The 27,501-nt window shown below is 39.6% G+C and overlaps 11 protein-coding genes across 11 annotated transcripts; 5 read left to right on the forward strand and 6 right to left on the reverse strand. All coding sequences in view use genetic code 12, as the record gives it.

Annotated features, from left to right (window-relative positions):
- Positions 1 to 66: 66 nt before the first annotated feature.
- CANMA_000459 (hydroxyacyl-thioester dehydratase) lies at positions 67 to 948 on the reverse strand (the record flags this gene model as incomplete). Its single annotated transcript, XM_051816873.1, has 1 exon — positions 67 to 948. One exon carries the CDS (start codon positions 946 to 948, stop codon positions 67 to 69), a length of 882 nt encoding a protein of 293 aa, XP_051673976.1.
- Positions 949 to 1,136: 188 nt separating this feature from the next.
- On the forward strand, positions 1,137 to 2,027 carry RPF1 (rRNA-binding ribosome biosynthesis protein; the record flags this gene model as incomplete). Its single annotated transcript, XM_051816885.1, has 1 exon — positions 1,137 to 2,027. One exon carries the CDS (start codon positions 1,137 to 1,139, stop codon positions 2,025 to 2,027), a length of 891 nt encoding a protein of 296 aa, XP_051673977.1.
- Positions 2,028 to 2,335: 308 nt separating this feature from the next.
- On the forward strand, positions 2,336 to 3,817 carry PRC2 (Prc2p; the record flags this gene model as incomplete). The annotated part of the gene is made up of 1 exon (XM_051816896.1): positions 2,336 to 3,817. The coding sequence occupies one exon, from the start codon at positions 2,336 to 2,338 to the stop codon at positions 3,815 to 3,817; it is 1,482 nt and encodes a 493-aa protein (XP_051673978.1).
- Positions 3,818 to 4,435: 618 nt separating this feature from the next.
- CSH3 (Csh3p) lies at positions 4,436 to 5,125 on the forward strand (the record flags this gene model as incomplete). The annotated part of the gene is made up of 1 exon (XM_051816907.1): positions 4,436 to 5,125. The coding sequence occupies one exon, from the start codon at positions 4,436 to 4,438 to the stop codon at positions 5,123 to 5,125; it is 690 nt and encodes a 229-aa protein (XP_051673979.1).
- Positions 5,126 to 5,301: 176 nt separating this feature from the next.
- On the forward strand, positions 5,302 to 5,852 carry CANMA_000463 (uncharacterized protein; the record flags this gene model as incomplete). Its single annotated transcript, XM_051816918.1, has 2 exons — positions 5,302 to 5,355; positions 5,661 to 5,852. The coding sequence occupies 2 exons, from the start codon at positions 5,302 to 5,304 to the stop codon at positions 5,850 to 5,852; spliced, it is 246 nt and encodes an 81-aa protein (XP_051673980.1).
- A 316-nt stretch (positions 5,853 to 6,168) lies between these two features.
- CANMA_000464 (mitochondrial 54S ribosomal protein uL22m) lies at positions 6,169 to 7,068 on the forward strand (the record flags this gene model as incomplete). Its single annotated transcript, XM_051816929.1, has 1 exon — positions 6,169 to 7,068. One exon carries the CDS (start codon positions 6,169 to 6,171, stop codon positions 7,066 to 7,068), a length of 900 nt encoding a protein of 299 aa, XP_051673981.1.
- Positions 7,069 to 9,249: 2,181 nt separating this feature from the next.
- Positions 9,250 to 11,574, reverse strand: DOT4 (ubiquitin-specific protease; the record flags this gene model as incomplete). Its single annotated transcript, XM_051816940.1, has 1 exon — positions 9,250 to 11,574. The coding sequence occupies one exon, from the start codon at positions 11,572 to 11,574 to the stop codon at positions 9,250 to 9,252; it is 2,325 nt and encodes a 774-aa protein (XP_051673982.1).
- A 425-nt stretch (positions 11,575 to 11,999) lies between these two features.
- JAB1 (COP9 signalosome catalytic subunit) lies at positions 12,000 to 13,868 on the reverse strand (the record flags this gene model as incomplete). The annotated part of the gene is made up of 1 exon (XM_051816951.1): positions 12,000 to 13,868. One exon carries the CDS (start codon positions 13,866 to 13,868, stop codon positions 12,000 to 12,002), a length of 1,869 nt encoding a protein of 622 aa, XP_051673983.1.
- A 188-nt stretch (positions 13,869 to 14,056) lies between these two features.
- On the reverse strand, positions 14,057 to 15,907 carry CANMA_000467 (uncharacterized protein; the record flags this gene model as incomplete). The annotated part of the gene is made up of 1 exon (XM_051816962.1): positions 14,057 to 15,907. The coding sequence occupies one exon, from the start codon at positions 15,905 to 15,907 to the stop codon at positions 14,057 to 14,059; it is 1,851 nt and encodes a 616-aa protein (XP_051673984.1).
- Positions 15,908 to 16,523: 616 nt separating this feature from the next.
- CANMA_000468 (uncharacterized protein) lies at positions 16,524 to 18,821 on the reverse strand (the record flags this gene model as incomplete). The annotated part of the gene is made up of 1 exon (XM_051816973.1): positions 16,524 to 18,821. One exon carries the CDS (start codon positions 18,819 to 18,821, stop codon positions 16,524 to 16,526), a length of 2,298 nt encoding a protein of 765 aa, XP_051673985.1.
- A 4,441-nt stretch (positions 18,822 to 23,262) lies between these two features.
- On the reverse strand, positions 23,263 to 25,701 carry CANMA_000469 (uncharacterized protein; the record flags this gene model as incomplete). Its single annotated transcript, XM_051816984.1, has 2 exons — positions 23,263 to 25,483; positions 25,688 to 25,701. 2 exons carry the CDS (start codon positions 25,699 to 25,701, stop codon positions 23,263 to 23,265), a joined length of 2,235 nt encoding a protein of 744 aa, XP_051673986.1.
- Positions 25,702 to 27,501: the final 1,800 nt, after the last annotated feature.

Consider the following 27,501-nt stretch of genomic DNA (forward strand, 5'->3'; position numbering starts at 1 on the left):
TTATTATAATTTTTCAACAACAGCCTCTGTCATTGCTTACCTGACTCTACTCTACTAAGGTTTCGACTACTTGCATTTTAAAGTTCCCTTGAGGTATACCTTTTTATGTGCAACATTTAACAATGTCAACTCAAACTCATTTGACCCTTGAGCGATAATCAGTATCCCAGCTTCTTCATTGACGAAAAAGGGTTCAAAAGTTCGATACTTGAATTGACTAGCGACTAGATTGGGATACTTTAGACTAAAATAGTACAACACCAATGTCACTTGCAACGGACCGTGGACGAGCACCGTGGGTAAGTTTTCAATAGAATGGGCATATTTAGGGTCGTAGTGGATTCGATGTAAATTATACGTGAGCATGCTATATTTGAGCAAGTCTATGGTGGAAACTTTGAATGTAACTAAAGGTTGACTAGTAGCTAATTTGGGAGTTTTGTTGGGGGCATATAATTGGTTGGTATATAGTAATGTTCTATTTTCAACCAACAATGGATCACTGTCTTTGTTCGAGGTATATTTACGTTCAATGTCAACAAAAACATCTTCGCCAAATGGCTTGACTGTTTTCACTTGCTCGGTACATTCTAAAGCACTGTTTACTTTTGGTGCTTGATTGAATTGAATCGAACCTTTTGCCCATAATCGTCGCAAGTACAATTGTTGATTATCGATAACTGGCGCTTGGTAATTGTCGTAACCATCACTACCCAAATGTTTGTTCCCCTGGCAGTTGAAGATAAAGTGATGCCCTCGAAACCAATTCCGTTGAGAAGTCGAGTTGATTGCCGATTGATCCAGCAGTTGCCGCGGTGTGTCTTTGAATATGCCCTGAAGTAAGTTTGTCAAGTTAATAATGGGGCCAATGGAGTATGAATCCCTGATAGTGTAAGTATTAGGTTTGATTATGTTTGCCCACCGCGTTATACATTCCCTTGTGACCATTGTGTTGACCTACCTCTCTGTTAAGAAATGTGTGGATGGGTTGGGTTTCTAATCTTGCGCTACCTCGCTAAATAAGAAATCTTTTGTAAAGGTTTTTGATTATTTTTCTACATCTCATCTCACAGTAATCGTTTCACGAACCTCTTTACCACCAACAACACCTCCACCACCACTACTACACTCGCACCATGAGTAGCACTAGTGAAGCATTAAAGAGGATTAAAAACAAACAAAGAAGACAACAAGTATATGCAGATATTAAAAGACAAAAAGTAAAAGATCGTCACAAGTTGCGAGCAGAGCGAGCTGATGAAGAACGTAATAATCCCGAATTGCGAGAACAAAGAATAGCGGAAAATATACCAGCTACAATCGACTCCAAAAGAGTCTATGATGAGACGCTTGCCGCTAAAGTAGAAGGCGATCAAGACGAATTTAGTGAATATTTCACCAATTTATCCAAGGATCCTAAAATTCTCCTTACAACAAACATTGGAGCCAAAAAGCCAGCTTATGAATTTGCCGACATGTTGATGGATTTCCTTCCGAATACCACATTTGTTAAACGTAAGAAGGAGTTTAATGTGCAAGACATGGCTAAATTTTGTTCCAACAGGGAATACACGTTGCTAGCAATCATAAACGAAGATAAAAAGAAGGTTACCGGGTTAACTCTAATCAATTTACCCGAGGGTCCAACTTTCTACTTTTCCGTAAGCTCGATAGTTGACGGCAAGAGGATAAAAGGTCATGGAGTAGCTACTGATCACATACCGGAGTTGGTGCTTAATAATTTCAATACTCGATTGGGTAAAACCGTTGGTCGTTTGTTCCAATCGATTTTCCCACACAAGCCTGAATTGCAAGGGAGACAAGTCATAACGTTACACAATCAACGTGATTACATTTTCTTAAGAAGACATCGATATGTATTTAGGAATGAAGAGAAAGTAGGGCTTCAAGAATTGGGGCCTCAGTTTACGTTGAAGTTGAGAAGGATGCAAAAGGATGTAAAGGGAGATATTGTGTGGGAGTTTAGGCCTGATATGGAAAGAGACAAGAGAAAGTTTTATTTATAGATTAAATCGTTGTTTACCGTCAACAGAGAACTTGCAAGATTTGTTGCATCTTGATGTGATGTAAAATGTACGGAAAAGAAGTGGGGAGGAGGTGGAGATAATTCGACAGGTCTAAATGTACCAACTCCTGACTTGTCATAGATAAATAGAGCATCTAGGTGCTACCCGTCAAAATTTAACTTTGTTCAATTTGTGGAGTAGCACGGCACGAGTTTTGGACTTGCTCTCGCTCACCAGCACACAATATTCAGCCACAAGTAGATAACAACTTAATTGCCCACTCTTTCCACTACAAAGAGAACCATCAAATGAAGTGGACTTATTTAACAGCACTGCTTGCTATTGCCTCAGCGGCACAAATTCCATTTGAATTACCCAATGAAAACAACGCTTTCCCCTTTAGTGACATTGATATCAATGCTTTATCCTGGAAAGACAGTTTTGCCTTGCACCAAGAATGGACTAGGAATAAAGTCAAGTATGGCAAAACAAAGCTCTTGAGCATGTATTCAGATTACAAGCAGATGTTTAGTGCACCGAGAACTGACTTGACGTATGGTTTGACATCGAGTCCAACTCCAGAATTGTTGGGATTTGATTCAGTTAAACAGCATTCGGGTTATTTCACCGTTGAAGAAGCTGGAAAAGAATTCTTTTATTGGTTTTTTGAAAGTCGCAATGACCCGACTACTGATCCGTTGATTTTGTGGTTGTCGGGCGGTCCTGGATGCTCCTCGAATATTGGCCTTGCAATGGAATTAGGTCCATCGTTAATTAATGCAACCATTGTGCCCGAGTTTAACCCATACTCTTGGAATGCAAATGCATCGTTGTTATTCTTGGATCAGCCTGCTAATGTTGGATTCTCAACTGGTGGGGCTATTCCTTTTACCACAGAACAAGCAGCTATTGATTTTACCAATTTTGTTGACCTTTTCCGCCAAAAATTTCCCAACTACGCCCATTTAGATTTCCACATTGCTGGAGAATCTTATGCTGGCCACTACATTCCCAAGTTCGCTGCTAGTGTAGTTGAAGCGGGATTGCCTTTGAAATCGGTATTGATTGGTAATGGAATTACAGATGTCATATCACAGTTCAAAGAGGTGGCCAACATGGGTTGTGGCAAGGGGGGTATTGGAAAGATCTACACAGATGAAGAATGCGAATCGTATGATACGTATTACCAGCGATTTGTGCCTTTTGGGTTACTTTGTTACAACTATCCTAACCCAGTTACTTGTTTTGTATCGGTTTTGGCATCGCCAAACAAACCGGACTCTGGTGACTTGAACCCATATGATTCAAGGATTAAATGTGGAGATAACCCTTTGTGTTACACTCAACTTGATGATATTACAAATTACTTCAACAACGACAAGGTGCAACTGGCGTTAGGGGTTGACAAGAATTTTACCGCTTGTAATGCTGAAGTTGGCATTACTTTCGTAACAGACCACAACATGCCTTACCACCAATACGTGGGGCAATTATTGGAAGCTAATATCCCCGTATTGATCTATGCGGGTGATAAGGACTTAGTTTGTGACTGGTTGGGAAACTTGGCGTGGGTTAACGCTTTACAATATTCTGGTCATGAACAGTTCAATGCTACTGAATTTAGACCGTGGGTTACGAAGCAAGGACACAAAGCTGGTGAAGTTAAGAACTACAAACATTTTACGTATTTGAGAGTATACGAATCGGGTCATATGGTTCCTTTAGATCAGCCTGAGAATGCATTGGATATGGTGAATCGTTGGATTAATGGTGATTTGGCCTTTAAGTAGATTGGATGTGTATTTTTTTTTCATAGTTTAGACTTATTGTTAGGATGTTTGTTACTCTTTAAGAAAGAGGCTATTTTAGAAGCGCTGTTCTCGTATTTTAGAGAGAATAATGTATGGTTATATTACGTTCTCTCCAAAGAGGGAATGAGGTTTTAAACACAGTTAATTAATAGCATAAAACTAGCAGTACAAAGGGGATCTCCTTTCATCCATTGGTTATTATGAAAATGCCGTAAGGATTCCCAACACAACTATAGCGCCGTTTATGCGGAGATGTATTGCCGAAGCACGTGATATTGGCGTTACTGAGTAAAGTTGCTCAATTATAATTACTCACGACTTCCAATATTCATTCCAGCACTTTGGCTCATTGTTTAGCTTCCCTTGTATATTGTGAATAAAACTTAAGGAGTCCATCTAGCCCATCTAGCCCATTTAGCCCATTTAGCCCACACTTTTAAAAGCTCTGACTCTGGGTGTCAGTGGGGCAGATTTGCAAAAAGACAAAAAAACAAAAAGGAAAAAAAATATATACATTGCGTTGATGATGATAATCTTTTAAGTCAATCAATCAACCAACAACACTACCACTACACACACACACAGCGGATCCCAAAGATGATGAAATACAAGGATATTGTACCAATTGGTACAGTTTTAATCATTGCTGCCAGCTCATTTGGTCTTGGTGCAATTTATGGAAACTGGCCATACGATTTAAACACTTTGTGGCGTAATACTGACCCAAACGGATTGAGTAAATCATTGGTTCATTATCAAACATGGGCCGAGGTACCAATGTATGTCCATTATGTGTTGCATGCTGTTGGGTTCCTTGGACTTGTGGGTCATTTCATCAAGCTTTATAAACCCGATGAAGAAGCTAAATACTTTGAATATGGATCATTGATCTTATTCATGATTGCCATTGTTATATATTTGACCAATTTAAGAACTGGTATTAATGCAGCAGTCACTGGCGAGTGGGGAGAAGTTGATTTTGCCACGGGGATTAATGTCATTGCTGCATCTCAAGTCATGATCATATTGGTTCTTGTTGGGGTATTGGTTTTACAAGGAGGATTGTATTATGCCCAGTGGTATGATGGAGAATTGAAGAAGGAGTTTTATGAAAACGAAGCTAAGGAAGCTGCTGCCGCTGCTGAACGTCAAGCTAAGCAGGAAGAGGATATAATTGCTGAATCTGGTGATGTCAACGTTGAAGTTATTGCTGAAAAGGATGGAACTGCAATTGACACCAAGGGGAAGAAGAAGAAGAGCGCCAATATGAAGAAGAGAAAGTCGTAGAGGGTGAGGGGGTAAACCGGGGTTGTAGTTGTGTAGGTTTATAACGTGTTCTTTAGGTCGTGCGATAGTACCCTTTTTTACCTTTTTTTTTTTTCTTATTAACCAATGGGGCTCACCAAAAATTTCATTACGCATGGGAATCTGTTTATACTGATCACTCAAAACAATAGTCAAACATGTCAGATAAAGTTTGGGGTGATAAACCCGTATATTTCAAACAACCAGTAAGAGTATGTGTTTAACTGATCGGAGCAATATGTTCTGGAGATTGCTAGAAAGTGGAGGGAACAATTTGAAAAATAGGATTAGCAATGGAGCAGAAGCTAATGGGGTTCTCATTGAAGTTGGCGACACATTCAAGCATGATTAATAGTATTCTATTTGGATGCACCCCCACCCCCAATTGAAACCTGAATCAAGCTTGTCATATCACTACACGAATATTTCCCACGCCATTCCCTGACTCCAGGTCATACTACGGCAAGCTCTTTCATATATTCCAAAAAGATACTAACAAAACCTCTTCTTCGTCTAGTGGCTTAAATACCATGCTCATGTCAACCCAGCACTTTTCCTTGCTGTTTCATTAGGTGCAGCTGCTCCCGTACTATTATTAGCAACTCCATTAAGAAGGAAATTCTTGTATGCTGACCATGAACCTATTCCTTTGGTTTACCCATTACCTAATAGACCTCGTGATACAAATTTGAAAGGATATGATGATTGAGAAAGAGGAGAGTCGGGAAGTAATACGAGGAGAGATGTTTATGAAGATTAAAAGGTGCGATTCGATTGTGGATCTCGATTGTAGGAATACGCAAGTATATTTTTGATGTTTATTTAATAAAGTTGTCAATGTTAGAGGAATTTCACGTAGTCTCAAGCTCTCTTTACTTGTAAGAAGATGTTATAACATCCAACTGTGATATCCTGTCAATGGTTGAAATCAAACGCAGTCGAGAAAAAAAAAAAAATTTTAGTGTAGTTAAAAATTTTCAACCAAGGATAATCCATCAATTCAAACCACTACTTACCAAGGCACTATGAACAGATGGTCTATACTAACAAGAAGTTCACTCTTGAGACTAAGTATACCGCGCATAAGGTCAAGTCCATTACCCACCACACTCCTCCGCTACAATAGTTCATCCTCATCATCATCTCCATTTGGTAAATTAACCACTAATCCTATTGAAGAGAGGGAAAAGGAAAAAAGTGCAACTGCTAATGAGATAGCCAAGAATGAAGAAGGTGAGATTGATATCAGTTCAATTACTCCTCAAAATGATGAACAGTTGATTGAATATTACAAGAATGAGGGTAAACCTTCATCATCACAACAAGATAAATTGGAGAATTTAATTCATCCATTAAAGATTCAATTATTCAATCAATCAGTGTCACAACATGGGTTTTTCAAAAATGATCAAATAGTCACACATCAAGGTAAATCCTACAAGTTCCATTTAACCCCCGAAGAGATTGATTTATTAGAACCATCGATTTATCTCCAATCATATAGGATAAAATCCTCCATGAAGAAAGCCACCGTAGTGAATCGATTTGTGCGTGGCTACGATTTGAAAACCGCCATAAATCAATTACACTTCAACCCCAAGAAGATGGCTACTGAATTGGAAAAATTGTTGAAACGCGGGTTAACTAAACTGCAAGAATTGGGGTATGATGAAGATGCAATGTATATTGCAAGGTTATGGACGGGTAGTGATGGAGATTGGAGGAAACGATTGGATATAAAGGGAAGAGGAAGACATGGTGTTATCAAACACCGGTATATCCATTTGAAATGTGTGTTGAAAACAGGTCAAACAAAACAAAGGTTGCAATGGGAGAAACTTCAACGCGAAAAGACAAGTAAACCTAAGATGTTTTTGAATAATGAGCCTTTGAATATCAAGGTTAGACCGTGGTATAAGTGGTAAAGATGGATGGATGAAATACTGTAAATAGAAAAAACGATGAAGAGTGAGAGAAAGTAACAAAGAGGATTGTCAGATTGGTGTGAATCATGCTCTTAATGCATTTCTACAAAATCAAACGGTGCAGCTCTTTATATAAACAAAGTTAATCAAAACATCTCCTAGAGTTAAAACAGTTTAAAAATTAAATATTCATTTAGACATATTTATATAATGCTTCTCAATTACATACTTGCCTTCCTTGTAAGATTCACTATAACTATATGACTTCTTATATCTCCAACCAACAATCTTTTTGCATTGCTGGCACTTGACCTTGTTAATCTTGTAAAGCCCCGTGCGCATTGACGTATCCTCAGTAACAGGACTAACATCAATATTGATCAACTGATCCACCAATAATGCCGGTCCGGATGAGCCATTGAAGTTGTCTGATAAAACCAAATTGGACAAGCAAAGGTGGCTTGAGCAGCCTTTGCAGGTGATGATGTGGTTGTCTGGGGAATCATATTGGGAATTGTCAAAGTAATTGGTGTATTTTAATCCCATTGCTTCCTTTGGTGACTAGGTGAAACGAAGTAGCAAATAGATGAGAAGGGGGAAGTGCGTGGTGGTGTGTAGTTGAACAGGTGGGCAAGGGAGGGCAAAGGAATATCAGGGTATTTATATCGATAGAATGACCAGATTCTGATGTAGTGTTTGAGTAAACACTGGTTGGGGTGACTCAGTGTACTCTACTAGTCAGTCACTATAGTAGTAATACTGCTGATAGTGTAAACTAAGTATAGTGGGTGAAACTAATGGTTGTGGTGGCGGTTGTGGTGGTGTGGTTATGGTGGTTGGTTAAAAGGAAGCAAAAGTGTGTAGTTAATTTTAATTTTAATTTTAGTTAGGTAGATAATAAGTAATAAGTAATAAGGAATAAGTAATAATAGTCTAGTACTGTATATATATATATATATATGTAGGTATATACTGCTACTGATATGCAAATATTCCTAATTTGAATAAAAAAGAGACAATGTATTATTAGTGCAGTATTTACTGAAGACTACATCTTCTTTAGATAAGAACAGCAACAGCAATAACGAGTATTACTACTACTTCTGCTTCCCCCTACTCTAACCTCCTGTTCCTTCTAACTTCTGATTACTTTGCCAAAGTAACTCCTACCGAATATTAAACTAAACCTATTTTATAAATGACTTTACATAAATAAACTGTATTTGTTTGTTTGTCTGTCTGTCTGGTATTAGACTTATTCTCAAACTGTCTGTCTATATATTTTACAACACATACGCAGACAGACAATTTTTTTTTAATAAAAAAGGAATAGAAGACAGCCACATACACATTCACAGGCACAAAGACAAACTACAACACTTAAATCACCTAAATCACCCAAATCACTCAACAAACCCACACTGACACACACACACACACACACGCACATACGCACACATAGCTTATCATATACACCAAAACTACTTTCATTCAACGAAACAATAGTCATTTCTCAAAAACTATACTTGACTACCACTAAATGACCCCAATACCACAATGGCTTAAATCTTCTCTCCGGTGTTTCCATACTCCGAGGATAATTTAGGTAAAACAAAACTGTGTAACACATATATGCACATATGATTTTGTGTGTGTATAGAGTTTGGCAAATACACACGTACATATAATACATATATTACTTTACCATATTCGGAATTCATTTTCCTTTAAATGAATGACACGATTTTTTAAAAAAAAACAAAACAAAATGGTGACAGACAATAATTTATTTATTTATTTACTTTCCTATCTCAACCAGAATCTACTATTTAAATTTATTTAGTCAAAGTATGACATATTAGTGAGGAATCTCTGTCACCCTTTGTCAACACAATTACTGTTCTTACATTTGCTCCAAAAATTTTAATTGTCCGTTTTCTGTTTCGCGCGCTAAAGGAATAGTCTTCTTCTTATCGGACACATAATATCTTTTTTGTCGTGATCTGTTATCTACTAAACACCGAAAGCAGTAGTCAATGCGGCTCATTTTAATTCTGAGGTATAAATATACATTTCTTTTATTTTTATTTTATTTTATTTATTCTTTTTTCTTTATCTATTTCTCCACGTCTATCTTCTACATACTTAGCCAACCTTCAATTACTGTTCTCCTTCAATCTCTCACTTTGGAGTCAATTTCGTATACACCAACACATATGCATTTGCATCCAGTAATGCCTTTTTCTCATCAATTCGATTAATATATTCATCATCATAAGTACTCCAGCTCACTCCATCAGGTTGTAATACATGACAAATATAATGACCACTTGATATCGATCGACCTTCATGAACAATCACTGCAATCAACTGATATTTGGCTGCGGTGGGTGGAAAACTCTTTGTAGTTTCATTAGCATCCATGTATTTAGTTAAATCAAGATACTTTGAATAACAGATCCCCTGTTTCACTTTACTCAGCGAATTGCCATTAAATTTAAATCGTTTCAAATGAATAGTCAATGTTTCGGGTGCAGTCAAGATTGATGATATTTTATTAGCTTGGGTGAATGATTGACATTTATCACAATAATAACCTGATTTTGAATCTTGATCATTTTTACGAATAACTTCATCGCTGAAAAAGTCATTAATTGATTTTTCGATAGTGAATCGGCAACTATTTTGATACTTCTTCTTGTTTAATCCAAGTGACAAATCATAAAATTCTTGCTTTGTTGATGAAATATTGTGACACTGATGACAGGTAATCTTTTGATGTAGTAATCCCCCAAATATATCATAGATGATTGATTCATTCAATTTATGACCCTTGGGTACACTATCTTCTTGTAAACGAGACATTAAGCTCATATAATATTCATGACTATCTTCTTGTTGCCATTCGCTCATCATACAATTAATATCATCTAATCGTTGGATAATCTTTTTCGGATTAATATATTTTGCCGTTGGCTTATTAGGATTCCACATTCTTTTCGAAAGTTCAGCCAAAACATGACTAATTGACCGTGGTTTTAAGATAGCCGCCTTGCCTTGGTTTATGTCATTCAAATAATGCTGGAATGCAGGAATGTGTATAAGCGACTGGATCGCTGAATTCATATAACAGGTGACTCCGTGGTTTAACAACCCAACTGGTGGCTTAGCATTGGCTAATTCACGCCAGTTTTTATAAATGCGTTTCGATCCATTCGATCCGCGATCAGAGGCGAGTTCATTAAACGCGTAATATTGCCTCTGGATTAAACTTTTTTGTTCATCACTATCCTCGGGTGACGTTGGTGGTGTAGAGCTGGACTTGGTAATTTTCAATTTTTCTTCCTCTGGCTCCTCTTCATCATCATTGTTAATCTTGTTGCTTCCATCCAAGTTTCTTCTTGTGATTGTATATACTTGTCCCTGTCCATTCACAAGTTGATCAACCTTCAAATCATGTCTCAATTTGTCAACATTGGCATCCTCATCCAAATACTCGCCATCACCAGCATCTTCACTTTCCAACGAAGGTGTGCTCTCAGTGGATGATACCTTCTTCTCAATGACATTTTCCTCTTCATAACTACCAACTCTTTCATCATCGCTATCACTATCTTCATCATCGTCACTTTCACTAGGGCCATCGCTAACTTCAACCTTCTGCTCTTCACCAAAATCTGGATCATCCTTCTCATTATCATCATCATCATCCTCTCCATTTTGATCATTTTCACTCTTTTCTGGCTCACTAAATCCTGTGAATGGAGAGTTCTCATCATAAACCTCATCTGCTGATGTTGACGGGGATGTCGACTCTTCATTGTCGAAAGTTTGCTTCCTTTTTAACAAATTGAAGGGGGCTGACTTATCCTCATCACCCTCGATAAATTCCTCACCAACATCTTCCACCTCAGATCCCGGTATAGCTCCACCAAAAAGTGACCTGAGAGAGCCCCAGAGACCTTTTGGTTTCTTTACTGGGGGCTGTTCTGCATCTTCCGTATCGAGATCTTCCCCATTCTCTTCTCCGCCATCACTGTCATTTGAAACTAGTCTTGTCTCTCTCTCTGTTTCTCTTTTTTCCATCTCTGCTAATTTTCTCTTCCTCTTTTTCTCCTTTGGCCCTTCATATTTGCTCCCACTGTAAGATGCAACAGCCTCAGCTAATGACTTGGGTCTGTTTGGTCCAACCTTTCGATCTCTCCCAGTTTCAATTTGTGATGCGTTAGTTGAACCATTTACATTGCCATTTCGTTTCATACCTTCGCTGTCGCTTCTCTTTTGACTATGTCTTGACAAGACTATATACGATGCTGGTAATTGTGATGCTGATGAGTAGTTTTCTTGATATTTCGCTGGCGTAAAGACAATCGGTGTGGTTAAGTACCTAGTCAATACAGGATTGGCAATGTTTGTATGAGACTTGTTTCTCGATGACGAAGATTTTGTTGTTGATGATGGTGCCGGTGCCGATGCTAGTCCTGATGTAGTTTTTGATGTAGACATGCGTATCTATCTAACAGTTTAGACCTAAATGCAAAAAACCGCAAAAAAAAATAAAAATTAAAAAAAAATAATAAAAAAAGAAACCAAAACTTAGTATACCTTTGAGGGTGTTACCTAGTACAATTTGAAAAGTGTTGATCTCGTTGAAGGGGTGGTGTGGTGTATGTTTCTTTATTACGTGTTGTGCGAGTACTTGATACCCTGTGTGTTGCTTTTGGTGTTAACTATTCTGTGATGGATTTAAAGAGTTTGGTTATTTTTTCTTTCTTTTTTTTTTTTTTTCGTTCCTTCGCAGCGAAGATGTGGCAAGGATATTCAAACCCTCACAAATGAGAGTTATTCAGAATCTTCAGAGATGCAATGTTACATATCACCATATTCTTGATATTTCTACCTACTCAATAGCTCCATCTCAATAACTCCATCTATTCCTCAACTTCCTTCATAGCTTCCATGCTAATTAAATCACAAACATTCTTTGCAGCAACGACCCGTGATGCTTCAATAACCAGCTTATTCTTTTCTCGTAAATCTAAAGCAATCGATGAAGCCATAGGGTACCTGGTCTGTTCATACGCGTTGCCACGGACACTTCCACTAATAGCACCACCACTAACTAATCGCTCGTGAGCCCATCGCTGTTGCCTTTTTTGTAAATCGAAAAATTCAGTCTGTCGAAGGTACTCATCGGGGTAAAGTGGTGGAGCTGATTGTCGTGCAACTGATTTTTGCTTACGCTTCAGTTTCTGATGAACTCCAGCCAAAGATGGATTATAGAGCAAATCACTTAAATCGTCTTTTCTCGAGCGAAGAAGTTTACGCATAGACCTTTTTCTAGGTGGGGACGATGCATTCGTGGCAGGCTCAGGCTGTTGCGCATTATCTGACGTTGAACCAATTAAGTTTCCTGGAGCCGTATTATCAGTTATGTAGGTCCTTTCTTCATTCTTTTGCTCCTCCGCTTCATTGCCGGCATGGTCATCACGCTGTACATTTTGCAAACCCGCAGTCTGCTCTTCTGTACCCGACTCGTCATCCTCGTCATCGTCCCAATCTTCACCCTCAGTTTCACCTTCCAATTTACCTTCTCCGGTATAACCCCTTTCCAAATCGCTTTCATCTAAAACATCCTCTTCTTCATACTCAACTTCCCTTCTTCTCGACATACTCCGTGATTGAGCTGCGAATCCATCATTTAACCTATTACTGCCAATGATCCTTTTCAACAATGAACTAGCAGGACTCTCTCCCGGTGCAGGCTTTAAACTATCCAATTTCTTGGTTATCTCCTTTAATGCACCGATTTCAGTATCGTCTTCATCAACAAAATCAAAATTGTCGAGATATTGCAATGACACGGGGTGATTATCTTCTTGTACCGCTGTTACTGATTCTTTGTCGTCGACAGCTAACTTCCTTTTCCACTCACCATAGTCGAGTGAATCTTGCTTTTGTAACATCTTCAACATACCACTATCATATTCATTTTCAAAAATTTCAATGTCCAAGGAATAATATCGACCTGCATGACTACCAAACTCTTGTCGCTTCGACTTTGGTAGATTCAGCAAAGCAGCCCTCGATGTGCCATCGGTGTTTCCCGAATCGCCGGCGTCAGCAAAAGCAGCAGGTGTGGTCCTGAATGCGCCAATGTCAACTTTCCCCAGTTTCAAGGTCCTAACAGGGTCAACAACAATTGCCAAATACGGATCCTGAAAATTTTGATTCAACTCTTGTGTGCTCACATCAATTCCACTTAGCCAACATCCATACCCCGGATGTGAATGATACCACCCAACAATATTCTCTTGTCTTGGCTTATTCCCCTTGGTTATTTTTTGATTCAACTCCAAGTACTGTACCATGTATTCATAAGCCTCGCCTTGAGCATTGACTCGGGTTTCTGTTCCTTCTACAGGTAATCGATATGTATCCATTACAACGATTGTCCTATCAACAATTTTCCCAATTAGCATCCCCATAATTTCAATTGACCCTCCACTTTGCGCGTGTGTCGTCATTTTCATCAACGCCAACGAACTAATCATACACTTGTTAAAGTATTTGGCATCAGTCTTCCATGGCTTCAGCAGACTCATACCAGGATCAATTGCCGGTAAATCAAAGAGACGAGTGCAGACGAGTTTATCGTGGGTATTGTTTCCTCCGGGAGTTATCGTTTGTAGTGTAGTAATTCTTCTTGTGATGTCCTTCAGTAACTCAATATCTGTGAGTTTGGGGTTCTTTAATGAATCATACTCCAAAGCATCTGCCAACTCGGAATAAGAACCCATACTGGTTTAAGTGTTTTGGTAACGTTGTTGTTGAAGTGAATTGATGTTTCTCTGCAATCGTTTTGATTTTCCTAAAACTGTATCCCTTTGCGGCAAGTGCAAAAAAATAAGGCAAAAAAAACACAAATTATCGCATAATACACAGTAATACATAGAATACGGATAGCTAGCAAATATAACATAGCAAATTAGCCCTTCTTTGACTTAGATTCGCCGTCATTAGAGTAATAGATAAAGTTGGGAATTCCATAGGAAGGTGAACGATGGATAGTTGGGGTGAATTCGCTCGAGCTACCACCACTACCACCCACAGCACCTCTCTCGTACTGAGAATGAGGGGGGACCTGGTGGTAATAAGATGGATATACATTGTAGTAAGAGCTTTGCAGCCCACCGTGTGTATAGCTTACATTCTCCGCTGGAACATAGTAGAACAAAGGAAAGCCAGTACTTGGAGGAGCAGGATAGTTTGTAATAGTGGCATTCTTCTTGTAGGTATCTGTGGGCTGAACAGAAGTAGTGTTTTCCAAATCCTCTTTTGCCAGATACTCCTCTCTTGAATGCTTTCTCTCTGCCTTCTTCTTGTCCTCCTTTTCCTCTTTCTTTTCATGCAAGTCGGCTTTAGCAGGGACGAACGGTTTTAAATTTGCAATTTGTTCAGTTAGCTTAGTATCGCTCTTCAACTCTAACTGGGAAGCCTGCCAAGGATTAAATGAAGTTTTGCTTTCAGTTTTGGTCGTATAATTATCTTGCCCCTTTTCTATTTCAATGGGTTTGTAATTAGCATTCCCCTTGTTACAAATATTTGATGCACGGCCATTGAACTTGGGTTTAGCAAGTGGGGCATTAAACCCTCCTCTGGGTTTCTCTAAACCCCTCTTACCAATATGTATCGGTGGTGGAGCAAGCGGCACACGGACATTGCGCGCATCTTTCCATTGATTTTGAACCTCGCGATACTGAACATGCATGGTTTTACCACAAAGCATTGCATGGTTTTCCACCTCGACTGCACTTGCAGCACTAGACTCATCTTTGAAAGTGATAAAAGCAAAGGTGCTTTCACTTTTCTTTAAAAGGTGAAGGCTCGTGATTTTTCCATGGCGTTGAAATCTCTCTCTAAGTTCGAGCTCAGTGATCTTATGGCTCAACTGCCCGACAAAAATGGAAAATCGGTCAAACCTTGATTTGCTAATCTTGGAATCAAAAGCTGTATCCTCTCTAAAGCTAACAGTGTTTGACTTGTCGACATTTTGGGCCCACTCTACTTCATAAGAGCCCCCTTCTGTGAGGTTAGCATATGCCTTGATGGCATCATCACGATAAACAAACTTACAGTACCAATTCTTGTAGCCTCGGAGGCACGGTGCGTCTTTATAGCTTTGCCCTGCTGCATTGCTAGGTGTCAATTCTTCTATGTCACCAAATTTGGATAACTTGTTTTCAACAGCAACTACAGACAAACTGAGCGCGGAGGTAATAAAGATTGTTCTGTTCACTTTTGCCGCTTCGCATCGAATGTTTCTGCCATCCAAAACAGAATTGTGGCCCTCTTTGATTGCGCGTTTTGAATCTTTTTCACTTAAATATTGAACAAAAGCGTATGGGCGATTACTTGTGTCTCTCAAAACCTTGACGGTGGATAATCGGCCCCATTGTTTGAAATGGTTATGTACTGAGACGCATAGCTCATCGTCCAACAAGTTGGACCGCAAACTTGCAACAAACACGCAAGCAGAAGGGCGGCCTCTCACAAAGCCCGCATTCGTTTCTTTTGGTAATGGTTGTTTGGTTGATTCCAAGATACTACTCTTTTGGTTGAAACGGGTGTTTGAAGAGGAAGATGATGATGAGGAGGAGGAGGAGGAGGAGGGTGAGGATGGTGAGGAAGTTTTCTTGGTGCTCCACTTTGTCGAGAACATTGAATTTCTGTTTGCTTTGATTGATAAGCTATCTTCTAAAGCTATGGATGAATCTGCCCTATCACTCGTAGTTGACTCTCTAGATTTTGTTGAGGGGTTTATATTTTTAAAACTCATTAGTTGTTATTGTGTCGTTGAATACAAGAGCAATCAATTGGTGGTAGAGCTTCAACAAACCTGCTTCACCTTTAACGTAGTTCAAAGACACTTTGGATAGAATAGGTCTCTGGTATGTAAGGTTGGAAATATATGTGAAGTCGAATTTGGTTGCAAATACTTTTTTGAGGGTGGAAAAACTAAAGTAGTGAGATATTGATAATAGGGGAAAGTTAAACCTATATGGAAAGATTGAACTGGCATTCGCTTCCTAGAAAGAAACTAATAGAAAGAACCAGTTTTATATAGTATCATGGATCCTTGGTGTAGAGATACATATTTGTACTTGCTTTTACGTTGTTTCCAATGTTATACAGATTTTGAGATTCTCTTTAACCCTAACTATACAACTAAATCTGATTCAAAATGAGAATGAAATGAAATTCTTTAAAAATCTAGACCGAATATGTAAATAAAACTATAAACCGAAAACACACTTGTTTCTTTTTTTTTATGCAATACGACAAATCAAAATGACCCGACATCCCATCGTCTAGAGGGATGTAATATTGTCCTCGAAAATATGGTATCAAAATAATTGAACAGTAAAAATGTTGGAGCTAAAATGTTATCAAGCTTAGAACAACAATGCAGCAACACCAATCAAAATGGCTCCTACTGAGTTTCTTGCGCCGGCACCTTCGAAAGTAGATACAGAGGCGGTGTTTTCACTGGCACCTCCTGCTGGAGCTTGGGATACTTGAGGAGCTGAAGATGATTGAGAAACTGAAGCAGCTGGGGTACTTTGAGTGCCTGGAGCAGCTGGGGTACTTTGAGTGCCTGGAGCAGCTGGAGTACCTTGAGTGGTTGGAGCAACTGAAGCAGCTGGAGTACCTTGAGTGGTTGGAGCAACTGAAGCAGCTGGAGTACTTTGAGTGCCTGGAGCAGCTGGAGTACCTTGAGTGGTTGGAGCAACTGGAGCAGCTGGAGTACCTTGAGTGGTTGGAGCAACTGAAGCAGCTGGGGTACCTTGAGTGGTTGGAGCAGCTGAAGCAGCTGGGGTACTTTGAGTGCCTGGAGCAGCTGGGGTACTTTGAGTGCCTGGAGCAGCTGGGGTACTTTGAGTGCCTGGAGCAGCTGGAGTACCTTGAGTGGTTGGAGCAACTGAAGCAGCTGGAGTACCTTGAGTGGTTGGAGCAACTGAAGCAGCTGGAGTACTTTGAGTGCCTGGAGCAGCTGGAGTACCTTGAGTGGTTGGAGCAACTGGAGCAGCTGGAGTACCTTGAGTGGTTGGAGCAACTGAAGCAGCTGGGGTACCTTGAGTGGTTGGAGCAGCTGAAGCAGCTGGGGTACTTTGAGTGCCTGGAGCAGCTGGGGTACTTTGAGTGCCTGGAGCAGCTGGGGTACTTTGAGTGCCTGGAGCAGCTGGAGTACCTTGAGTGGTTGGAGCAACTGAAGCAGCTGGGGTACTTTGAGTGCCCGGAGCAACTGAAGCAGCTGGGGTACTTTGAGTGCCCGGAGCAACTGAAGCAGCTGGGGTACTTTGAGTGCCCGGAGCAACTGAAGCAGCTGGGGTACTTTGAGTGCCCGGAGCAGCTGGAGTAGATCCTTCAGTCAATGGACAGAACGTAGTATAAATAGTGGTTCCCTCAGTGATAACAGTGATACCAGTAGTAGCTGTTGAAGTTTGACATTTGTCTTCAGAACAAGATGTGATGGTAACAACAGTTGTTGGGTGGGTGGTGATAGTTTGTGTAGAAAGGTGTTCTGAAGTTGATCCCGATGGTGGAGCAGAAGGTGAGCTTGATGGTGAGCTTGATGGTGTGGTTGATGGAGAACTAGATGGTGGAGCAGAAGGTGAGCTTGATGGTGGAGCAGAAGGTGAGCTTGATGGTGAGCTTGATGGTGAGCTTGATGGTGTGGTTGATGGAGAACTAGATGGTGGAGCAGAAGGTGAGCTTGATGGTGGAGCAGAAGGTGAGCTTGATGGTGTGCTTGATGGTGTGCTTGATGGAGAACTAGATGGTGGAGCAGAAGGTGAGCTTGATGGTGTGCTTGATGGTGTGGTTGATGGTGAGCTTGATGGTGTGGTTGATGGAGAACTAGATGGTGGAGCAGAAGGTGAGCTTGATGGTGAGCTTGATGGTGGGATGCTGGAGCTACTAGATGGTGTCTCACAATCACAGTCCCAACAGAATTGCTTAAAACCTTGGTGTTGAGTAGTACATTGCCCTAACAAATTTTTCAAGAAATCCAAACTTCTTTTGTCAAAAGAAGAAGACCCTTCAACGCCATCAGCAACTTCATCTCTCTTGAACAATGACAAATCATGGTGGAGCAAAGACAACGGGTCAAAAACTTTCAAAAAGTCCCAATGAGAAATAATACCACAGTGGACCGAAGAATGGCCGAAAACCAATTTCAAAGCTTCCCAAGCAACACCAATTTCAAGGAATTTGAACCCAATGGTAAATTCATCTGGAAGACAACATTTTCCATTCTTGATTTGTGGCTGACATTGGAATTTAGTTGACCATTTGAAAGGACTGGAAACTGCATTTGAAGCACCACTTCCATAAAGGGTAACGTCAGATGAACCAGTACCAGAAATAGTCAATTGATCAACATTATCACAAAAGTATTGGTCCAATTGATCGCATTGATCGGCCTCATAGTTGGCAATAACGTTATAAGTACCGTCAGAATTCTTTTCAGCACCAGAAACAACGAAAGCGGACTTGAAGTTGAGGGTACCATCACCTGAGGAGGCTGCGTTGTTGTCATTGTCGTCACAGAAGATGTTACTGAAGTCACAAATTGGTTGCACCTCATCTGGGGAACAGTCTTTGAACAAGTCTTCAAATAAGGACCAAGTGGCCTGGGTGGAGCACACGAAAGCAGCGAGTGACAATAAGTGGGTAGTAGATAATTTCATTGGTAAAGCGAGCGTGAAATCTTAGCCTGTTGAGTCTATATTCAACTAAATATTTGTAAAATGAAGGTGAAATCTTTACCCATTTATATATTCATCAACAAAGGCAATACAAGCCACCCGTTTGTTCCACACACATCTTCCCATTAACAATGGTAATTGTAGCAAAAACGTGAAAAAAAAAAATCAAGAGGACAAGAAAAGAACAAACAATAGCTAAGCAACAAAGCGTCAGCTATTCAAATAAAGGGCGATTTGTCGTATAATACAATTGTGTTTTTGAATGGTTTATTGCAAATCTTTGTTGATAAAAATTAACCCAACGGGCGCATTAAGGTAAACAATCACAAATCCAACCGTTTGTTGCTCTATTTCCTAAAATTGTATCTCATTTGGAAATGTCCATTCATTTCACAAATTAGGCAATATTCTAAATAATGGGGGTCATTTACCATTGTCAAACATATTTGTGATGAGGGTATTCACTTCCTAGTCGTTTCTTTATTCTTACCCGCCTTTGAAGATCGGCACATTCTTGTAAACAAAAGTTTGCACCCCTTGCTTGTGCATATTTGCTATTTCCCATTGTCTGGTTCCTTGGGTGGAGAGCAAACCAATTCAAAGTTCTTTGTCTTCATCATTTGGAGACTGGGGAAATGTATACAGGGAAAACGTGGATTCATCGCCGTCGTCTCTCTCTTTCTCTCTTTGAAAAACCATGATTCAAGCTGAAATTAGCTATTTCTGTGTAATAAAACTATACCATTTGGCTGTAGGAGTTAATGCAAAAATTTCAAAATGAGTTTAGCCTATATATAGTCTCTAACTCGGAGTCTTTGTGTTAGAGTAGCATTTGCTTGTGTGTGTATGTACTTTGTAACTATTTGGTATGTTTTGTTTTCTAGTTTCCAGTGTTGAAAAAAAAAAATGATTACTCTTTTTGTTTTTATTTTTAATGGTTTTCTATTCTTGTAACAAATTTTTGGTGATGAAATGGAAAATATTTTTTCCTATTTCAGAGCAAGTTTCACAAAAAAGGAAAAAGACAAACATTTGGCGAATTAAACCTTGCATTTCACTCGATTCTGCTTCTGAAACAAACAAAGTTTGGTTAGGAGAAAGAGAAAAGGGGTACAACCCTACATGTATCAATACGAGGGCTTAGTCTATACTAGACCATTACGAAAAGATCAGCTTTAAAAGCAGCTCTTTAGTCGAAACTAAAGTCATCAACTTCTAAAGTGGACTGTATCTTGTACCACTTATGTTTATCTCATCAGCGTAAGGTGTAAATTATTTTTACAATAACATCCGCCTTGGTAAGTTCTTATGCGTAGTGTTTCTTATATTTGTGGGGTGTAATCTTACACAACTGAATTGTGAAATCTTTTTTTTCGTCTCTCGTCTATAAATTTTTGAGAACATTAGTGAGGGAGGTAATAAGTAGAAAAATAAAAATAAAAATCCCTTTTTTTTTGATTTTTATCTAACCGAGAAAAACGTTTGAACTTAAAATTTTAGACGAGAAAAAGCTTTTGGATATGACAATACAAAAACGCACCACCCATACACGTATACACACAAGAAAGAATGAGAACAATAGTAGAACCCCAATACACAATTTCATATTTGTTCATTGTACACAGAAACAATGGATTTGTTTACCTCTAATTTTCTCAATTTGGGATAATTTTGTTTTACTTTAAACGTATCTCTTTTTGCGCTACTGTTTACATTTGAAAAAATAAAATAAAAAAAAGAGAACACGTGAAAAAAAATAGAAAAAAAAAATTAAAATACGCGTACTGAAAAAAGCCCCAACCTAAATGTAAACGCAGGGTTTCGCTTAATCTGAATCTAAACATATTTCGAAAGAGGGAGAAGTATTGTTACTACAGCACGAAAACTCGTAACCATTTGAAAAAGGGTGTAGTTACAATACCACTTTAAACGAAAACACTAAAATTAATAATTGACAATTCCATAGCAGCAAGCAAAGTACGTTTTACCATCATTGCTTCTTGTTTGTTTCATCGATTTCAACCCTTCCTTGCAGCAGCTAGCTAAATAACCTGCTCTGAATAACATTAAAGAGGAGAATTTCAAATAACATGAAATTTGGCAAGTTTCTACTTCTACACCTACTTTTGTTTTTGTTGTTAGCTGACTGCAAAAAAACCCAATTTAAAAAATAAAAAATAAAAATCCTTTTTGTGTCGCTTGTGTTGTCTTTCGCCTAAAACTCAGGAATTTCATACTCATGTGGTCTTTCCAATAAAAATTTGCTTAAACCCGATGCAGCAAACACTGTATATACCGCTTGTGTTCTGTAGAACTATCTGATGTGGTGAGCAATCTATGTTCCGGAATTTTGAAAATTGAACCGATAAATCTTCACTTTAAGAATTCTAGCAGCACAAGACACACCAGCGATGTGTAAACATTAAGGAATAAAAAAGAACCTGTAAAAATATAGTAATCTATACTAGAACGGCACAACATGAAATTATGGGGGGCACAGTATGGAATGGCGCGTCCTCTTCCTTAAAACGGCTGAAATTAGACGAAGAAAAAGAAGTTTCAACCCTCTAAACTAACATTCCGGTCACTCAGAGTGTATCCGTTTCAGTATAGGTAAGTTACCAATTTCCCAAACAAGCTCATTTCACCCAAATTTTGTAAGTCAACACTTGAACATTTGAATATGAAACGAATTTCATGTTTCAAAAGAAATTTTCGTAGATGCATTGACGAGCCTCCAATGCAGGGTTATATTACACAAATCTGAAAAGCGAGCCTTTTTTTCTGCCTTTAGCAAACGAACCCAAATTTTGATGAAAGCATCATTCTCAACACAAAGACACCATAAAAAGCAAAATAAAGGCTAAAAAAAGGGTAAAATTGGCAGCTCACATTCTCTTCCTATATCCGCAGCGCCCCTAACCCAAGTATTCTAATTTCACATACAATCAAACCCATTGAGGATATTTCCATCTCCAGTCTAATGCTCAGAGTGTACAATTAGTTCAATTCGTAATTGTGAGGCGGCACCATACTTCATATGAGAACAATTGTAACAGAACACTTTTCCTTTTTCCAACCAACCAGAAATGTTTCAAAAACAATTCCGTTGACAAAGCTTGCTTCTCTGGAATTGTAAACTACATGAGAACGTTTAGATTCCTTTCTGGGAGAATCTCATAATAATCCCAAAAGAGACAAAATCAGTCCACTCTTGTAAGACGTTCTAACATGTCGTTCCTCTCTTCCTTCCATACCTACCTACCGTCGATCTTTGAGTTGCATTAACACCGCTTTAGTGTGTGTCCGCCCATTCTCCCCTCACTCAAGGTCAAGAAAAAATTGCACATTCTTCAAAACCAAAACCTCCAGTGTTTTACAATTGTGCTTCTAGATTTGCACTTCTTCTTCTCCTATCATATCCCAGCATTCCATCCACGAAGTAAAAGCTTCAAACCATTTTGGTTGGGTTACCGGCCTGAATGGGAACCTGGTTTTAAGTCTGTTCCACTAGGACAAAGGCTTCTAACCTAAGCCAGGATTGTTATGGATCGGCGGAGGATTTACTAAGATCGCGTTGTAATTTATCCTGTATATAATGAACCACACCAAGTGAGTTGCTCGGAAGTTGTGGGGGGAAATAAGATTTGACGGTCCTGCAAAGAGCAGATAGAATATGCCTCTCTGTCTTCAAATCAAAAGAATTCATGAAACTGGGCTAAGCCACGTTCAATTCAAAACTTCCGCGTATTTTGGGGGGGCTTATGTGTTATTGACCGTGTTCGAAATCCTTTTAAAACGTGAATGCAAGGATAGACTCATTCAAAGCCTTAGCAAATGCGAGTTGACTAAACGATAGCTAAAAATAGGAGTTTTGTGTTCTCTACTAATAAAATCACGTGCTTCTCTTTATGTGTGCTTCCCATGTCAGTCAAGCACTTTGCTTGTACTCAAAAGGGTTTTAACTAATGCACTTTCAACTCTTCAATCTTTGGTCTTCGGGATACAATATGTGAGATAATGAATTCTTATTTGGGTGATCTTATATCTCTGTTTATAGCTTAAACCTTACACTTGGATACTTTACCGGCAAACATCAATATTATATAGAGATCGATCGCTAACAATGCGAGCACTCTCAAAACATCCCAGTATGTAAAATAAAGAAAAAAGTGCTCCTACAGAAACTATTCCGAGATGGATTTCTAACGTCACCAGCATATGAATCAAAAAAAAAAAGTTAATTACTCTAAACAATGATGTACCGAAAGAAAACGATTTGAAACCGAAATAAAATAGCAATATATCTTTAAAAGGACCTTTGTAACGTAACTACGTAAATGGTAATACCGAAAATAAACTAATAGAATGAACGAAATGTAGTGTCGATGAAACTTTCGAAAGGCTGCCAAAATTTATGATATTAAAGTAGGATAATTGCAGCAGCCATCAAGAAAGCTCCATTGGAATGATCCATAGTAATTCCAGAAGCAGCGAATAATGAAACTTCTGCGGGATTCAATTCTGGGGATGATGATTCACTTTGTTGAGCAATTGAAATACTTTGTAATGATGGTAAGGAGTTTCCTGCTGATCCTGTCTCTTCCAATGACGCCATGGTTGGCCCAGGACTTCCTCCACCTGGTCCTTTACCTGGGCTTCCTGCTCCTCCACCTGGGCTTCCATTTCCTGCTCCTGGGTTTCCTGCTCCTGCTCCTGGGTTTCCTGCTCCTGGATTTCCTCCACCTGGGCTTCCTGCTCCTCCACCTGGGCTTCCTGCTCCTCCACCTGGGCTTCCTGCTCCTCCACCTGGGCTTCCATTTCCTGCTCCTGGATTTCCTCCACCTGGACTTCCATTTCCTGCTCCTCCACCTGGGCTTCCATTTCCTGCTCCTGGGTTTCCTGCTCCTGGGTTTCCTGCTCCTGGGTTTCCTGCTCCTGGGTTTCCTCCACCTGGGCTTCCTGCTCCTCCACCTGGGCTTCCTGCTCCTCCACCTGGGCTTCCTGCTCCTCCACCTGGGCTTCCTGCTCCTGGGCTTCCTGCTCCTGGGTTTCCTCCACCTGGGTTTCCTCCACCTGGACTTCCATTTCCTGCTCCTGGGCTTCCTGCTCCTCCACCTGGTCCTGCTCCTGGACTTCCTCCACTTCCACTTCCATTTGCATTTGCATTTGCATTTCCACTAGCTGAGGTTGATGTTGATGGTCCCCCTACCAAGGGACAATAAGTAGTGTAAACAGTTGTTCCCTCTGTTATAACAGTTACTCCAGTAGTTTCAAGCGTAGTATAGCAGCCACCATGTGAGCAAATGGTGACTGTAATAACCGTTGTAGAGGGAATGGTTGTCACTTCGGAAAATCCAGAGGTTTGCAGGCCAAAAGAGTTATGCTCTCCAACTGACAAACTTGATTGTGCTGATGATGAGATAGGTGGTTCTGAAGGCGACACTGGTGGCTCAGAGGGTGACACTGGTGGCTCAGAGGGTGAAACCGGTGGCTCAGAAGGTGAAACCGGTGGCTCAGAAGGTGAAACCGGTGGTGACACTGGTGGCTCAGAAGGTGAAACCGGTGGTTCTGAAGGCGATACTGGTGGCTCAGAGGGTGAAACCGGTGGTGACACTGGTGGTGACACTGGTGGTTCTGAAGGCGACACTGGTGGTTCTGAAGGCGACACTTGTGGTTCAGAAGGCGACACTGGTGGCTCAGAGGGTGACACTGGTGGCTCAGAAGGTGAAACCGGTGGTGACACTGGTGGCTCAGAAGGTGAAACCGGTGGTGACACTGGTGGTGACACTGGTGGTTCTGAAGGCGACACTGGTGGTTCTGAAGGCGACACTTGTGGTTCAGAAGGCAACACTGGTGGCTCAGAGGGTGACACTGGTGGCTCAGAAGGTGAAACCGGTGGTGACACTGGTGGCTCAGAGGGTGACACTGGTGGCTCAGAGGGTGACACTGGTGGTGACACTGGTGGCTCGGATGGTGGCACTGGCGGCTCAGAAGGTGAAACCGGTGGTGACACTGGCGGCTCAGAAGGTGACACTGGTGGTGGTGCACATCCACAGTCCCAACAAAACTGCTTAATACCACGCCGTTTGGTGGTACAGCTATTTAATAGATCAACCATGGATTGAAAACTCCTTTTATCTAGATCTGAGACTTCACTCCCATCGGCACCTTCGTCATCTCTCTTTTGGAAAGGCACCTGTTGGTTGAACAAAGTAACCGGGTCATACGGTTGAACAGCCCCTGCCCATGCGTCTGTAGTGTAGAAAGAGACAGGTTGGCCAAATACTTGATTTAACGCTGCTCCTGCAACACCAATTTGCCGGAATCTAAACCAGAGTTTGAAATTATCCGGAATGCAACATTTTCCATTTTTTATTTGTGGTCTACATTGAAACTTTGTTGACCATTGAAATGGATTGGTGATAGAATTAGGCAAGGCCCAGTTGTAAAGAATTGGATCCACCACGCCAGTACCCGATAAATAAATCAGCTCTATATTATCGACAAAGTTTGTATACAACTGGTCAACCTTATCCGCCTGGTAGTTTGCAATGAGATTGTAACTATTATCGACATTTCTCTCCACATCTGACACGACAAAACCGGCATCAAAAGTAATAATGAAGTATGAAGGGTTATAACTAAGGGCGCAGTATAATTTGTCCACGTCACATAATGGGGGTAACAACGCTAAAGTATTATCCTTGAAAGAATTTTGAAAAAAAACCAGGGAAGCTTTTATTGAGAACACAAAGAATGCAAATAACTGAGTGGTTAAAAATATCATTGCAAGTGCCGATAAATTGACAAATGTGATACTGTGATAATCATGACACTAGCAAAACATGTTGAGCCCCATGACTGTTTATATATACACATGTTGATATATCTGTAAAAACCCAATAATTTGAATCTATGACCTGTTGTCATCCAAGTTTATACGTAAAACAAAACTCATCGTAAAGGGGTGTAACTCGACTCCGAAAATCCTATAATTGGTTTGTGGATCACATGATTTGTTTAGTGTAAGTTAATCCCAAAAATGATCAATTTGAAACCAGGCGCCCCTTAAAAACGTTTCTCTGGACTCTGTCCCAGCATAAGTAGCTATCTGATTATGGTTGCATCATAGTGATTAATATCAGTTCCCGCGCTGGACCAGTTAAGGATTAAACTTTTCTTTATCTTTTTGTCTACTTTTTTTTTTTCTTGGAATGTTGCGATTTCATTTAAGGCACAACCGCCTAATCATTTTACGAAACTTATTTCTTAGGCGTATTGACTACGAAAAGGGTCCTCCCTTGACTGAAAACACCTTCAGCGCTTATAGTCTGGATGAAGCTTTTGTTCACTTAAGTTTGTTCAACTGTATCATACCCTATTATGCAAAAACAAAAATGGTTTATGTAAATAAGTTTTTGCTATTGATTGAAGCAGAATTTTTGCAATCAAAAAGGATCAATTGTAAGATTTTCCCAATGTTTGTGTAGAAAGGTTTAGTAGCTCCAACACAAAGCAGCCAAAATTCATCTGATCTCAGAGCGACGTAACTTTTGGCGAAGCGAGGGTGAATGGGTTTGTATAAAAAGTCATACAGTCTGTATATAACTATGTGCCACAATACCTTCTTTATCAGAGTGAAGAATCAAACTAAAAAACGTTTCTGCATGAATTATTACATTTCACAACATCTTATGTTCCTGCTTCTGTTCTGATTTCTTCTTTATACAAAAATACAAGGCTTCATTCCATACCTTTGTTAAGCATCTTTCTCGCGCTCAAAGGCCTTTGTTTGAAACTTAGTAGTATTATTAAAGCTTTTTTTTTGACATAGATAGCTCCCCAAGAATTTGCAAATAAAAAAAAGTTTTAGTTGTATGAAATGAGAGATTACCTTTGCCAAGATTTATCATCAATTTCCAAGCTTTGCGATACGTATAATTTCAAATTTTTGTGTATTTATTTACCCCCTCACACCCCTTTTACATTTTTATATTGCTGCAGGGGCCATGCGCTATAAGATGTATAAGTTTACTTGCACCAAGTGTATCTCGTTGGGGCTTATAATCTTGCACTAAACATCATTGGACTGTTTTGTTTCGTAAATTCATCCTTAATAGTTTGCAATTCAACAATCGTATTGGGTACAGTATTCTTATCCCTCACTTTTCGATTTTATGTCAACAATCTTGAATTTATCTTTACGAGCATCTTATCATAAAGGTAACAATACCGATTTCGTTGTTGCATCTTTTTGCAACAGCAATGTAAACAAGCCTAAAGAGTACAAAATAGGCTTAATAGTTGAGAGTCACTCTATATTTGCCTCGTGTTTTGCTTTTGACTTTAAAGTAGCACCAGCGTTCTATTTCTAGTTTGAATATACTGCTGTGATATGGCACTGATCTTTAGTTATGTATACACCTCCTCTTGATATTTAACCAAACTTATCTTGAAGCTATCAATAAGTTTTAGGCACGGCACTAGTCACACTTCAACGGTATTGGCCAATCAAATAAAATCACGATTTAATGTAGATATAACACAATTAGAAAAACAGTGGTTGCTCTCTAGAAAATCTTAAAATATATACATATACATGACAACAAAGTATCAATGACATTTTATTTTAAACACTTACTCTTGAGGTGATAATATT

The sequence above is a fragment of the Candida margitis genome, assembly GCF_024628925.1.
Source record: "Candida margitis strain CBS 14175 chromosome Unknown scaffold14, whole genome shotgun sequence".
NCBI classification, from domain to species: domain Eukaryota; kingdom Fungi; phylum Ascomycota; class Pichiomycetes; order Serinales; family Debaryomycetaceae; genus Lodderomyces; species Lodderomyces margitis.